At 43.1% G+C, this 15,135-nt stretch overlaps 1 protein-coding gene and 2 pseudogenes across 1 annotated transcript in view; 2 read left to right on the forward strand and 1 right to left on the reverse strand.

Annotated features, from left to right (window-relative positions):
- Positions 1 to 15,135, forward strand: part of F13B (coagulation factor XIII B chain) — a 221,022-nt gene that overhangs the window by 173,282 nt on the left and 32,605 nt on the right. The window contains 5 exon segments of the mRNA XM_024764048.1: positions 1,150 to 1,289; positions 1,635 to 1,907; positions 2,236 to 2,456; positions 4,648 to 4,717; positions 5,406 to 6,026. Of these exon segments, the coding sequence (XP_024619816.1) occupies positions 1,150 to 1,289; positions 1,635 to 1,907; positions 2,236 to 2,456; positions 4,648 to 4,717; positions 5,406 to 6,026 (1,325 nt within the window).
- Positions 1,185 to 1,481, reverse strand: LOC112412384 (HIG1 domain family member 1A, mitochondrial pseudogene; annotated as a pseudogene).
- On the forward strand, positions 5,626 to 12,179 carry LOC112412383 (abnormal spindle-like microcephaly-associated protein homolog; annotated as a pseudogene).

The raw sequence follows: 15,135 nt of genomic DNA on the forward strand, positions 1-15,135 counted from the left end.
GTCCCTCCTGATGATAGAGGAAAAACTTTCAGCTTTTCATTGTTAAATATTATATTAGCTGTGTACTTGTCATATGTAGCCGTTATTATGTTGAGGTATGTTCCGTCTATACCCAATTAATTGACAGCCTTAACATAAATGGATGTTGAATTTTGTTAAATGCTTTCTCTGCATCTATTGCAATGATCATATGATTTTTATCCTTCTTTTGTGTGTGTGTGTGTGTGTGTGTGTGTATGTGTGTGTGTTCACTTACTTTAATAACACTACATTTACCATGTCATCACCATGGAATGTAAATTCAGGTTAGACAAGAGAATTTCACAAGTACAACAAAGCATTCTGTAGTATACCAAAGTTTGTATAATGTCTGACCAAACCAGCTTGCTCATAAATCACTTCCACTATAGGCAATTTATTTAGTTTAACATTTATGACTCTTTCAGAGAAAATAAACAGATTGCACACATTTAAAAAGTATGTTTCATTTACCTTTGCATTAGCACTTAAAATACACACTTCTATTTCAAAATGCCATTTAAAATTATTCTAATATAACAGCAGCAAACTATAATTCTGCAATTACAAAAGAGCTAAACGGGGGTCTACAGTTAAGTTATTCTCCTGTTTACAGCTATGATTCTGAAACAGATACTACTTCAAAGCAGCTGTTACCAGCTCTTTAGGTTTGGTTTAAAAACACACACATAGTTGCCGGGAGGTTTATAATGTTGTATTCCGTGCACTGTTCTGAAAGCGTTCTTCAAGAGCCAGCCAGCCCTTAAAAACAGTACTCAGTCCACAAGGGAGTCAGAAAGAGTTAAATTAGGTGGGGTAGATAGGACTCCTCCATTACATCAAAAGCATATGACATTCAGCAGCAACTGGGAGCATGTTGTCCTCTTTACAACTAATTTTATCAGAAGAGTTTAAGAAGGCGGACATTGTACGACCATCAAGTGCATTTAAAAGTGCCATGTTTTTGTGCTAATCTGACTCCCCTGAATGACCTAGCTAGTGAACGAGCCACCAGGCAAATCAAGCCTGCAAGAAAGGGAGCCAGTATTCAAATTACCATGTTATTGTCCGACCCACAGAATTTATTTTCAACATAAACATATAACCTCAATATGAGATGTCTAACTAAAGCAAGCGCCACCAAGACCAAGACAGCATCTCCTCTTCTAAGGTTTAGGTTCTGCCCCGAATTCTTGATACATGGAATAGCCCATACCAAGAGCCGTCGCTCCCACAACAAAGCCTTGGGCTGCCACGCGCACGTGGATCAGGTGAACAGACATTTAGTATTGCCCCTGCTCTTCAATCTATATATATAATCCATATGCAGCGATTGCTGCAAAACCTGCCATTGCAATGGGGACAAATGGTGCCTCTCTAGCTTTTCGGATAAGTTTAGATCCCTGATCTTCATCATATGAAGAAAGAGGAACATCTGTGTCACTTGACATAGTGATTGAAGAATCTTCCTTCCTAGGGCCAGAGAGGGTCGCCAAAGGTGGAAGGGAATAGCGGCCCGGGGAGAAGATGAAGCCGATTGCAGGAAGGTGGTTTGGTTTTACGCCCTCCTCTCAGCCCTTCAACTTTCCTTCCCTCTCTTCTTGTGACCTTGTCAGGACCCCATGCGCGGAGCGCCCGCCCTCTCAATCCCTCCTCACCCATCCCGCTCTACGAGTTCGCCGAAGTCGGCCCCAGCGCCGTCCCTCCGCAGCTCCATCCGCGAGGCTTCGCTCCTCAAGCCTTTGCTGCATCCCCTGATAGGCTCCATGCGCCCTCACCAGCCTCGCCTGCCCCGCGAGGTGGGCCCTGAGCCCTGCCAACCAGACTTCGCCCCCTTCAGCCCAAGCATCGCCCCCACTCCCAGTCCTGCGACCCCCAACCCTCCCAAGGTGCTCTCAGCCCGGCCCAGCGCGGCCCCTTCATTTTGTTAATGTGGTGTATCACAATGATTTGTGAATGTTGAAACATTTATGCATCCCTGGAATAAATCCTACTTGATCATGGTGTATGATCCTTTTGATGTATTGTTGAATTCAGTTTGCTAATCTTTTATTGAAAAATTTTGCATCTATATTCATCAGCAATATTGGTCTGCAATTTTCTTTTCTCGTGGTGTCATTATCTGAACTTAGTGTTGGTCTCATAAAATGAGTTGGGAAGAGTTTCCTCCCGTGAAATTGTGATTTATAAAAAATGCATATGTATTTTGACACTAAGATGACCAAAATATATTTCTCATCCATATTTAGTCTTCCTCCAAGTTTCCTGGTTCACAGTTCCAAAAACCCTGGGAATTTACTAAGTGCTGAGGGTGATCAATGTGTATATTGTCATGTTAACGGGGTGACTTTGGGAAAGCACCTAAAGATGGGGCTGGTCGCCAGTGGAGCCAACCGTGTGATTAGAGGATCAGAACAGTCTCACCTTCTAGCCTCCAGGTAAGATGGCATTTGGCTAAGGTTATTAAGAAGTAGAAGAGCTGTGGAGTCTAACTTATTTTACATCTATCGAGTTTGCAGGAGTGGAAGGGGAAAAAAGCAAGATTGTCTTACCATTGCCCTAAGAGTTCAGAACTCCAGATACAAATAAAATTCATCAAGAATTTCTCTAGTCTGTAAGCAACCATTTGTGCTTTAAAAATCCCAACAAAGTGGTTATAGAGGGAACATTCATCAACATAATAAGGGCAAACATTTCTTGAAAGAAGACCATGCACAGTTCTCATTGTTATTTCGCCTCGTTGCTTGGTATTCCTGCTTTGTAATTACAAAATTTTTATTCCACGGCTGCCTGGTGATATATACAGAGCTGGCTGCCCCCAAGAAAAAATAATGAAAGAGAGAGAGTGAGAACACCGGCAGGATGTAAGCTGCAATATTTTATAACCTAATCTAGGAAGTGATATCACCTCACGTCTGCCACTGCGAGTCCCTAAGTCCACACCACTCAAGGGACGGAAATTAAGATTCCCCTCTTGAAGGGAGACGTGACCAAGAATTTTTAGACACACTTTGAAAACCTCCAGATTCATTGGTTTCAGAGAAAGCATTCTATACATCCATGCATGGATAGTGGGGGCAGGTACAGCAATCTATACTCAGAAAATGCATCTACTCCAGAGAGGAAAATACCACCTCTTCTGTGGTAAAAAGGGTTTAATGTAACCCACATGCCACAGGTAACTGGTTGGTCCCTGGGGAGTGGAGTCACATTGTGGGTTCTGCTTGGCCTCTGTTCGCAGGTCAGGCTCTCAATGGTGGGACATCCGATCAGCCTTGGAAAGAGGGAGACTGTTTAAGCTCTTTCATAGCCCCCATATCTGCGGCCATGGCCAGTGTATACATGGGTTCCCCAAATAAGAATGGGGTCTCTGAGGAAAGAGGTTCTGACACCTAAGCAGGACAGGTTGTCTTGTTTGCCTGATTTTTGAGCTCTTCCTTTGCCTTGGATATTCTCCGATGGCATTTACTAGGGACACAAATTTCTTAACTTCCTGTCCCTATTTTTCTTTTAAATTAATTAATTTATTTTTTGCTGCGTTGGGTCTTTGTTGTGGTGCGTGGGCTTCTTACTGCGGTGGCTTCTCTTGTTGTGGAGCACGGGCTCTAGGCGTGCAGGCTTCAGTAGTTGTGGCACATGGGCTCAGTAGTTGTGGCTCACGGGCTCCAGAGCACAGGCTCAGCAGTTGTGGCGCACGGACTTAGTTGCTCCGCAGCATGTGGGATCTTCCCCGACTAGAGCTCAAACCCATGTCCCCTGCATTGGCAGGCGGATTCCTAACCATTGCGCCACCAGGGAAGTCCCCCTGTCCCTATCTTGAGATGTCCTTTTACAAACCTCTCCTCCCCCGACTTAACTTGTCACCAAGTTTTCATTTTGCTTTTTGCAAACCCTTGACCCGCTGCCCAACCTGTTGACTGTGCCCTTGAGTCAGCAGAGAGCAGAGACGTGTCTTCTCCCCTTTGAAGTGGACTAGATGTACCATCCAAAATTCTGCTCCCTGAGTGTTCTCATCTACCCTGAGGGGAGGCTATAGCACAGCTCTGCTCACATCTGGCCTACCATACATATCCGTCCATAAACCAGGCTTTGTCTTCCTTTATGAAATGGTCAAGGAGATCCCCGATTTCCCCGAGGTACAGACTGAGAGAGACAGCGTAGGAGGAGGAGACATAACAGGACCCGTGTCGTCTGTGCAGCTTGTGAACTTGGGGCCTGCTCAGCCCTGGGCTGGTGTTCACCACTTTGACTTGATAATGGAATATTGCTTGTCACATCCAGTTGTTTGGTTCCTTGGATTAGATCCCAGGTCAGCAAACTTCTTTGTAAAGGGCCAGATACTAAGTAGTACAGGCTTTGCAGGCAATATGATTTCTCCTGGAACTATTCGACTCCACTTTGTAGTGTGAAAGCGTCCGTAGATAACACGTAAAGGAATGGGTGTCTCTGTGTTCCAGTACGTGCAGGGCTTAAAACAGTCCGTGGCAAAGAGTAACATGTAAGCGATAACCATTATTATCAGATGCCTACAATTAAAATGAAAACCGGAAGTTAGTTGTCAAGGGCAATGCCAGTCAAGACCATCGCTTATGAATTTCTGGGAATCTCAGGTTTTGTTTATTTACCTAGTTTTGCTCCCAGTATCACTGAGGCCCTGCTGGGGTCAGGCACTGACATCAGCACGTTCACACTAACTATTGTAAGGTCGGATCTTAACAAACGGCACCACAAAACAGAGGAAAGCTTCAAGTAAGCTTTATTAGGGAGCGCTCCCGGGCGAGGTTCACTGGTCCGAGAGAAAGGGGCCAGAGAAGTCGCACCCGGGCGAGGGTTGGGCAAGACTTTATAGGGGAAGAAGGGAAAGGGGTGTGGTGAATCTGGGAGGGCGCAGGGTATTCCTTATTTGGTGGTCTTTTCGGGTATCCTGGGGGACCGTTAGTCCCGCCCCTCGAAAGGCGGGAAGGCTGGGCTGGTTTCAAAGTCCCCAGGTCAGTTCCTGGAACTGGGTGGTCCGGAATGTCGCCAGGGCAGTTTCTGGAACTGGGTGGTCCGGAGAATTTCGTTCTGATGCAACCTGTGAATCTGATTGTGTTCCCCTGCCTCGGGCCAGTTGGCCTTACAACTATACATTTAATTTTCCTCATTTTCTCCCATTTGGGCCCAGGAAGCCTATGCGGGGAGCTTAGGGTTGTGACCCTGGGCGGGTATACTGGGGGAGGGAAATGACTGTCCCAGCAAGGCAATGACTGCTGCATTTACGGTGGAAGTGCTATGACCCTCTTTCTTTCAAGCAACCTGTTCACAAAACCGAAAGGCGAATTCCGAGTCTGAGCCCCGGGCCTCGGGGCCCACCGAGACCCCGACGCCACTGACGTCTCCGCGCGCAGAGCGACGCGCCGCCGCCGACACGTTTAAATAAGGCGCCCTCTTCTCATTGGCCGGGGCTGCTTCCGGGAAAGGTGATTGGCCCCGCGGGGAGGTGGGCGGGTCCGGGCGCCCCTATTGGTGGCGGCGGGAAGTTTAAACAGAGCAAACAACCTGCGCTGTTTGCTCCTGGTTTCAGTTTGCGAGTCTGTGTGTCCCGCTTACTTACCGGGTCCCGGCGATCGCACGAGAAAGGGGGCGAATTCACTCCAATTGCCCCAGCTTCCCGAGAGGACACGGTGGGCGTTCCTGCACGGGCGGCTCGGAGCAGCCTGTTGGGCCCAGAGGCCGCCATGGCGACCAGGCGTCGGGGGCGCGACCGCTGGGAGCGGAGCCCCGGGAACCGAGGCCGTGGGCGGGGCCGCGGGGCCCCCGGGCCGAAGAGGAGGCGGCCTCCCCGCCGGTCCTGTCCCTTAGCCACTTCTGCAGGTCGCCCTTCCTCTGCTTCGGGGACGTGCGCCTGGGAGCCTCGCGGACGCTGCCCCTGGGCAACCCCCAACGAGGAGGCGACCGCCGTGAGGCTGTCCCGTGGCCCGGCCGCCGAGTGCGGCTTCACCGTCTGGCCGAGCGCCTTCGTGCTGCAGGTAGGAGGGGAGTGGGCCCTCCGCGGTCACCCCGCCGCGCTCCGGGAGGGGCCTCGGAACGAGCGGCAGCGGACCTGAGGCCTGGAGATAAAGCCAGGTCCTTCCCTCTAACGCTGGGTGAGCCCTGGTCCCCGGGGCAGAGGAGCCGGGTCGGCGGGGACTCGGCGGTGACAGCGCGTCCACGCGCCTGCGCGGAGCTTCCTTAGGAGCACTTTCCTAGCTTTCTGTTACAGAGAAGTGTTTTTCATAGGCTTCGGCCCTCGAGAAGACTTGCGGTTCTAGAGTAATGGATGGCGCTTTTAAAATTAATATTCTTTCATCTGTCTCTCTATCCATACATCTATCCATCCATCCATCTGTCTGTATTTAAAACTGCCAGGAGTACTTTGGTTAGAGCAGGGTTTTTAATTGCTTTCCATCAGTCATCTTAAATATCCACTTTAGTTTCCATAGGGAAACTGATTCCACAGAGTGAGGGTAACTCTAATACTTATCATAGAGAAAGAGTGAGCTCCTTTTTAGCTGAATGTCTATAGCAACAAAGCCAAAAACACCTCTTCAGGGTTGTTTTCAAGAAGTATGAACACTTAAGTGTTTTACTCTTTTGTTTCCTTTGCTGTAGTGTAGTTTTTTGTTTTTGTTTTTCTAAAGAGATGGGGAAATAAAGATATATATATCAACAGAATAATTTTCATTGCAGTGCTTTTGTGATAATAGTAATCTGTAATAATGCAATAGTTAAATAAATAATACATCCATTAATTGTATCTATCAATTATTTTAAAGAGTTCTTTATGCTGCAGTGTACATTTTATTTTTGGCTGCATTGGGGTCTTCATTGCTGCGTGCGGGCTTCCTCTAGTTGCGGCGAGCGGGGCCTACTCTTCGTTGTGGTGCGCGGGCTTCTCATTGCAGTGGCTTCTATTGTGGCAGAGCACGGGCTCTAGGCCTGCGGGCTTCAGTAGTTGTGGCACTTGGGCTCAGTAGTTGTGGCTCGCAGGCTCTAGAGCGCAGGCTCAGTAGTTGTGGCGCACGGGCTTAGTTGCTCCGTGGCATGTGGGATCTTCCTGGACCAGGGCTTGAACCGGTGTGCCATGCACTGGCAGGCGGATTCTTAACCACTGCGCCACCAGGGAAGCCCTGCAGTGTGATTTTAATGGCGATTCAAATTTTGTGACTTTTGTTTCAGAACTTCCTGGGTAGCTTTTCTGCATTGCACTGACCAGAGCAATGCTCCCATTCCTGTCACCAAAATCCAAAGAATTTACATCCTTATTTTGACTGCTCTGGTCTTTCCATTGATTAAAACCTCTGAAAGTGTGAAAAGAAAAAAAAAAGCTGAGGGAGTCTCACTCCTTGTCTAAATAACAGCTTCCTAAGGCAGTGAGAAGAGGCTCTAATCTGAGGTCCATGGGCTTGTATCTAAGCAGTGGTTCAGCTACAATTAAGAACCTGCCCTTCCCCTTTAGTTTATAAATGCTTGCTTTACATGGAAAGGTATATATTTTTTCTATCTACATAATACTTTTTTACTTATTCTTTTTTGTTATGTGGAACTAAAGTTTTGCTGTGTTATTTTTTTTTTTGGTTTTGTTCTTTTGTTTTAGAATTTACTCTTTTATAGTGTAAAAGCTCACTGTTCTTTTTAAAAACCAATTGTTTATGATGTGTTATGGTTTCTGCTTTAAAACAAAACTTGTCTTTTATTAGTTGTTGATTTCCCTCAGCTTCAGGTCTGAGTGTGCTGATTCCACTTAACCCACCAAGCCACTAAGATAATACATACAAACATAATGTTTACCTTTTACAAATTCTTTTAACTCTGTTGCCTTATTTAATCCTTACATCAAACTCATGGAGTCCTTATCCACATTTGAGTCTGAGGGTATTTGTCTCCATAAAAGCTGAAGTTTTATAGCTAGACTATCACTGCAGTCTGAAAAGCAGGTATCAGTCATAAATCCCTTTGTGTCTCTCAGAACTGACTCGCTCTCCGTGCCTTAGTCTATAGATTGTTACAAATGATGGAAGGGCTTCCTCATGGGAAGTTGGATGGAAGCGGAGAAGGCAGAGAAAAGAAAGATGTAGTGAACACTTTGAGCATCTTTTTTGCTCATGTGCTCTCTTCCTGGGTTAGCCGATTAACCTTTCAATTAAGGATAAAAAGACTAGCACTTCATTTTGTTATGCCTTAAGAAAGGCCTTAAGAAAGAAGGCCTTTCTTTCTTATGCCTTAAGAAAGAAAATAGACAAACTAAAGATCAAAAGCCTTTGCAGCCACAAAACATACACCTAAGTAATGTTTATAATTCAAATCTACTAAATAAATTACATATATACAACCATCCCCAACATTTTGAAAGATATAATTTTAATGAGAAAGTCATAACTGAAACTTCCTTTGACCCCATAGATAATGTTAATGGCCAAAGTGAAGAGAATAGTAAACTTATTCTTACCCCCAAACTGTTTTTCAACTTTGAACATCACAACTTAGAAATTTTCTAAGTCCAGATTTTTTTGTGAATAATAGCTGTGTAGCTAATAATGAACCAGAATTAGTGGAATGTCTTTCACCAGATATGTTTGTAAAGATTATTCAAAGCCTATGCATTTGGAATCAAAACGTGTGCATGAGATTTTCTGCACAATTTTAAGTCCAGATTCTTTCATAAATGATAATTACAGACTAAATTAGGATCTAGAATCAGAGTCAATTAGTCCAATTCTATCCCCAAGTCAATGTGTAAAAGATAACATGGCATATATATCTCAGCATGTATGTGAATTATCACCATCATCAAATGAAAATTCTCACGACCTCCTCAAGATGAGAGAAGAAAGGAAGTTTTACCTTGATTCCTGAATGTCAGGGTTCAAAATCTCCAAAAGCTATTTTTGAAAAATCCAAGCTTTAGAAATGAAGTCAAATTATTACACTTTTAAGAAACCATAACCAGCCTAAATTTTCTGCAGTTCAGGATATTTCTAATCACAGCCATAATAAACAACTTAAGTGATGACTGCATGAGGTAACCTAAATTACAAGACTCTGATAGCACCTGGCACAAAGTATTCAACTATTAGCTGTCACTGTTATTTTTAATAGTATTGAATTCTTTTCTACCTCTTCCAACCTCTTTTTTGTCTTGTTTTTATCTGTGTCCTTGGCTCCGGGCACTTTGCAGTTCAGTGGAAGGCTCCGTTCCTGGTGTGTCACATCCACTGCAGGGTCAGCTCAGGGTCACCCCTGCCAGGAGGCTGTCCTGCCGTTTAGGTGACTTAGATCTCCCTCCCCTTGTCCCATGACTCCTCATGAGTACTTCTCCTTATGTAGTGTATTGTGATTCTTTCTACACTTCTGTGCTAGACCGAGAACTTCCTAAGGGAAGAAAATGTTTTATAAAAATTCAAATTGCATTTCAGAATTTAATTTTAACAAATCAAATTCTTTAAGGGCTTAGCTTTCTAATTTATAAAGGGGGTGAAAGCAGAGAAACCAGTTAGGAGGCTCTCCCATTAGTCTGGGTTAGAGGTGATCATGTTGGAACCTGGACAATAGAGGTTGTGAGGAGTGGTTCGACTTGGGATACAGTTTGCAGGTGTAAGTGTCCCGAGAGTTCCTACCAAGGATGAAGTGTCTCTCAGAGCTTACAAGTTAAATAGATTACGTTGTGCTGCGTGTCATTTATTTACTTCTGAAAAAATGGTTAAAGCTATGAAAAATCTTGAAATTGACATTGAAGTTAAGCGGTTAATTCTTGGAAGAAAGATGTGGGTAAGAACATTACAGAAATCTTGAGATTAATTCTTTAAACTTTAAATTCTTCAAATATACTCTAGAAATGTTGTATTTCACAGTTTGGCTTTGCTGTCTAAAAATCTCACAAACTTAAATGTGATCATGTATGTTAAAGAGTGGAAGTATACTTTATTTAAATTATTTCATGTATGCGACTTTCCTTTTTTGCCACTGAATTCTCTCCATGAAATTTTATTTACTGTCTCTGTTTGATTAGTTGTCTGAGCTTACTTGCTTTTCACTTGCATTTCAGGAGAACGACAGAAAGTCCTGAACTGGCTGTTGTCATATAATCCTTTGTGGCTACAAATCAGCCTAAAGGTAAGTACACCATTTGATTTTTGAAAAAAAAGATAATTTTTTTAGTATATACTTTTAATAGATTCTTTAATAAAATATGGTTTCACTTATAAAGACATTTGGTTAGCTGAATTGACCTCTCAGTATGAAATTTAAAGTCCTTTAATAAATGCTCATTAGGTTAATAGACCCTGTCATTATATATTATTGCCATATTGTTATATAGCAATTTTCCTGTTAGTTTCTTAAATATATAAGATGTGGTACTAGATGTAACAACAAGTATAATAAGCTCCTTTCTGAGCATTTACAAATGACAATGCTAGGATGTTTCAAATACATTTTCTAGTTTAAATTTTTATAAAACCCAGTGAGGTATGTATTATTATTGCTACTTCACTGACGAAACAGAAGCTCAGACGTTAAGTGACTTGCTGAATGACAGTGACCGGTCAGGACTGGAATCTACAGCAATCTGATGCCATTGGAACCATTTTGATGGAACACTGCTCATAAAAAGTTCATCGGAATTTGAGTTTTTCACATGGTGCATGGTTCAATAATATTTAGAATGTTAAAACGAACTGAATTAGAAAACCACTCGGGGGACTTCCCTGGTGGTTCAGTGGTAAAGAGTCCTCCCTGCAATGCAGGGGACGTGGATTCCATCCCTGGTCAGGCCACTAAGATCCCACATGCCACAAGGCAACTAAGTGCGCGTGCCACAACTACTGAGCTCACGCGCCTCAACAAGAGAGGCTGCGTGCTGCAAACTACAGAGCCCACACGCCCTGGAGGCTGCGCACCACAACTAGAGAAGAGAAAACCCGCACGCCACAACTAGAGAGAAGCCCGCGCACCGCAACGAAGAGATCCCGCGTGCCGCAACTAAGACCCAAAGCAGCCAAAAATAAATAAGTAATAAACGAATAAAAATATATTTCAAAAAAGAAAACTGGGGGCTTCCCTGGTGGCACAGTGGTTGGGAGTCTGCCTGCCGATGCAGGGGACATGGGTTCGTGCGCCGGTCCGGGAGGATGCCACATGCCGCAAAGCGGCTGAGCCTGCGCGTCTGGAGCCTGTGCTCCGCAGTGGGAGAGGCCACAACAGTGAGAGCCCCGCGTACAGCAAAAAAAAAAAGAAAAAGAAAACCACTAGGAGTTGACTGTTTTAAAAAATTAATCTTTTATTAAAATCCTCAATGTTTTCATTTCCTTTAGTCTTTAACTGGTGCATTCTTCTATTTTCTTTAGTTTTTTTTACCATTGTCATGTTGGAAAATCTGATGGTCCTCAGAGAGATGCATGCCCTCAGGATTCTGCAGCAGGATGGGCACAAAACCCAGGGTGTACCTGTGGTAGCCAAGTCTGTTTATCAAAGAATACTGCTTGTTGGTTTTTCCTTTAAATAGTTGCTATGCTTAACTTGTATGGTTTGTTTGTTGGTGTATTCTCCATTACTGAACTTCAGCTGTGACTTTACATTTTGTTCAGGCAGTTAAATTTTATTTAAAAATGATTAATTGATTTTAGCTTATTAACAAAAAGATTTAATTGATTTTGATGAACTAGATTAACTCATGATGTTTAATTTTCTTCCTTCCCTCGCCGTCCCTCCCTCCCTCTCTCTCTCTCCCTCCCTCTTTCCCTACTTCCTTTCTACATCTCATCAGTTCTTTACTTAGTGCAAATCCAACAGTGTTGACAGTGACCTATTTCTTGGCCTGGGTTATATAGCAGTTAGCTTTATAATTACTCATAATTATACAATGTGTAATAGTTGTAAATTGGTTTTGTGCCTGCATGTTTCACAGTATAAGGTAAAAATAGTCTACTTGCATGAAATTTATTAGTGGGAACCATCACTACATATGATTTTTATTTAAGGACTGGGTACATTTTAATACTAATTATCTTGTAAAAACTATTAACATATGAATGAGTAGATTCTTTTTTTTTTTTTTCTCCCTTTTTGACACTGTCGGGGTTTTCTGAGGTAAAACTCCCAACAGTATAAATGTACCCTTTATTTAGGTATGCAATTCAATGAGTTTTGACAAACGTATACAGTTGTGAAACCACTACCACTGAGATAAAATATTTCTGGGGGCTTCCCTGGTGGCGCAGTGGTTGGGAGTCCGCCTGCCGATGCAGGGGACACGGGTTCGTGCCCTGGTCCGGGAAGATCCCACATGCTGCAGCTGTCTTGTGATTGTGTGACGGGGGGTGTGCTGAGTGGACCCAAAGGAAAGGGGGCAGAAACGGAGAGGTGAGGGGTGGGCTCTTTAGCTACAAGGCTGCTGAAGTTCTGAGATGGGGCAGGAGTTGAGGGAAGACCAGGAACCAGGTTTACAGACAAAACGCTGGGGTTTGGTAGCTGAATCGCCTGAGCTTCAAAGGAGCCAGGATCATCCTTCAGGGAAGATGGAGAGAAATAGTCTAAAGTCGTAAACGGCCATAACATGAAGCCTCCCACCTGCGTGAGGGCCTGTGAGGGAGGTGATGCGTCCAGGAGGGACCACATTTCAGTTAAGACAAAGCGATGGATGTGAGTCTTCTAAGAGAGGAACTGGATTAATGCAAGGTTTTTATTCTTCTCACAGACTTAAACCGGATTGAATGTTGAGATAACTTGGATGAAATCGTGAATCCTCTGAAAGCTATTCAAATGGTGATGGACACACTTGGCATTCCTTATTAGCAAAGGCAAATATCTCAGTATGTACAGGAAAAGAAATAGGAAAGCTGATCACATGTATGGAAAGTGCTTTTTGCTTTCCTTGTACAATTTTTAAAATCTGACTTTGTGTTAAAGTTAAAAAGGTATATGTAACAAACAAACTTTTTCTATTCTTCGTTTCTTTTATCTAAAATTTAAAATTCTTTTTAAAATTCATTTAAAAGTCTTTGCTGATTAAGAAAATACTGTCTTTTGGATTGCTTGTTGCTAGTAGCTAGGCTTCCTAACAGGCTTCCTTTTAACTTTTATATTGTTCACTCAGTCCAGAAAGAGTGATAATCTACTATAGTTCTACTTTCACCAAAAAGGGAGAATTCCGGGCTTCCCTGGTGGCGCAGTGGTTGAGAGTCCGACTGCCGATGCAGGGGACACGGGTTCGTGCCCCGGTCTGGGAAGATCCCACGTGCCGCAGAGCGGCTGGGCCCGTGAGCCATGGCTGCTGAGCCTGCGCGTCCGGAGCCTGTGCTCCGCAACGGGAGAGGCCACAACAGTGAGAGGCCCGTGTACCGCAAAAAAAAAAAAAAAAAAAAAAGGAGAATTCCGATGGAAATATTTTGCTTATAGCTTCTTTATCAGAGGTAAATATAATGCAGATAAATATTTACTTACAATTTTCATTTGAGGGCATGTGTATTTGTTGGTATGTGTAAAAAATTCCAACCTATATAAAGGAAGAAGGAAATAGTCCAAAAACCTGCTTATTTCTAGGAATACTTAAGGGGGGTCTACATAAAGCAGTGCTTCTGCATCTTGCATAAATTATGGACCCTTTTTTCTCCAATTATACAGAAGCCTATTTCAGAAACCAGTCTTAGAGAGTAGAGTTTTATTCTATGAATAATATTCCATTATTACTGCAGAGAACTTTTGTATTTGGAATAGTGATGGTTTATTTTGAATTATCTAAATGAGACCAAAATGAAACTTGATCTAAACTTTGCCCTTGCTTTGCCAAAGCATCATTAATTTTCATACCTGCTGAACATTGTTGGAGTATTAGAAACAGGCTCTTCCTGCCGTCAGTAATTGTGATGGATCTTTATTGAGGTACATTTGAAGAACAGTCCGGTGACATTTATATTCACCTTAACAACGTTATTAAAGACATAGGTTACTCAGTGTCTTCCTTCTACTGTTACTCTCTCTCTGAGGCTGTCTGGGTTCCATGGCCACTTTCCTACAAGATCTTTCAATTCCGTGTGTGTTCCTATCTGCTCTAAAATAAGTGCTGACCTACTGGACAGGTAGCAGTGATCTGCTTCCCTCACACCCAGGCAGTTTTCGAGTGAAAATCCATCCTGATTTGTAGCCTCACTGTCAGCGTGCAGGTGTTTGCTCTTCAGCAACTTCTGTGCTCCACGTTTAGAGATGCTGTTTACGTCAGCGGTTTGAAGTATCCCGTTGTATGCCTTGCTCAAGGCTCAGAACGTACACTTAAAAATTCTGCATTTCTTTGTAAATTTCATGGCAAAAGAATCTTTAAAATTACTGGGTTAAGGATATATTTGCTTTAGTTTTTAGAGGAGCACACACAAATACCTACCACTTACTTTGAAATGCGTCAAAAAAGGACAGATGGATAGATGAATAAGTACATGATTTTAAAAAGTATAATAAAATGTGAACGGTAGAATCCAGGGAGAGGTTATGTTTGAAAAATTTCAAATTAAAAAATAATCTTTGAAAATAAGCAGAGGCCATCTTATATTCCTTAACTGGAAGTCACCCACATGTCCATGAAGAGTAGAATGGGTGGGTAATTCGCGCCATATTAGCAGAGTGGAAAACTGCAGGGAAGGAGTTATCTTCTACAGCCCAAGACCGGAACGAACCTCACAAGCAAAATGTTAAACAAAAGAAGCCAGATATTTAAAAAAAAAAACAACAACAAAACTCTAGGATTTCATTTATGTAGAATAAAACCAGGCAAAATTGACCTATGCTGTCAGAAGCCAAGATTGTATTTATACTGGGAGTAGACCTTGCCAATGACCCAGAGTGGGGACTCTGGGAACTAGTGTATCCTCTTGTTCTGGGTGCTGGTTCACAGATGTGTTCAGTTAGTGAGAATCCATTGATCTGTGCACTAATTGTACATGCACTTTTCTCTTAATATGTTTCATTTTAATAAAAAGTTCCTGAACTGAAATAATAATAGTTCCCACCTCACAGTATTATTTTGTAGTTTAAACTAAAACCCATTAGAATGTAAACTCCATGAGGACAGTCATTGGAATCTATTTTTTCACTGCTATAAACCCAAGACTA

Source organism: Neophocaena asiaeorientalis, unplaced genomic scaffold, assembly GCF_003031525.2.
Source record: "Neophocaena asiaeorientalis asiaeorientalis breed wild unplaced genomic scaffold, Neophocaena_asiaeorientalis_V1.1 scaffold594, whole genome shotgun sequence".
NCBI lineage: Eukaryota > Metazoa > Chordata > Mammalia > Artiodactyla > Phocoenidae > Neophocaena > Neophocaena asiaeorientalis.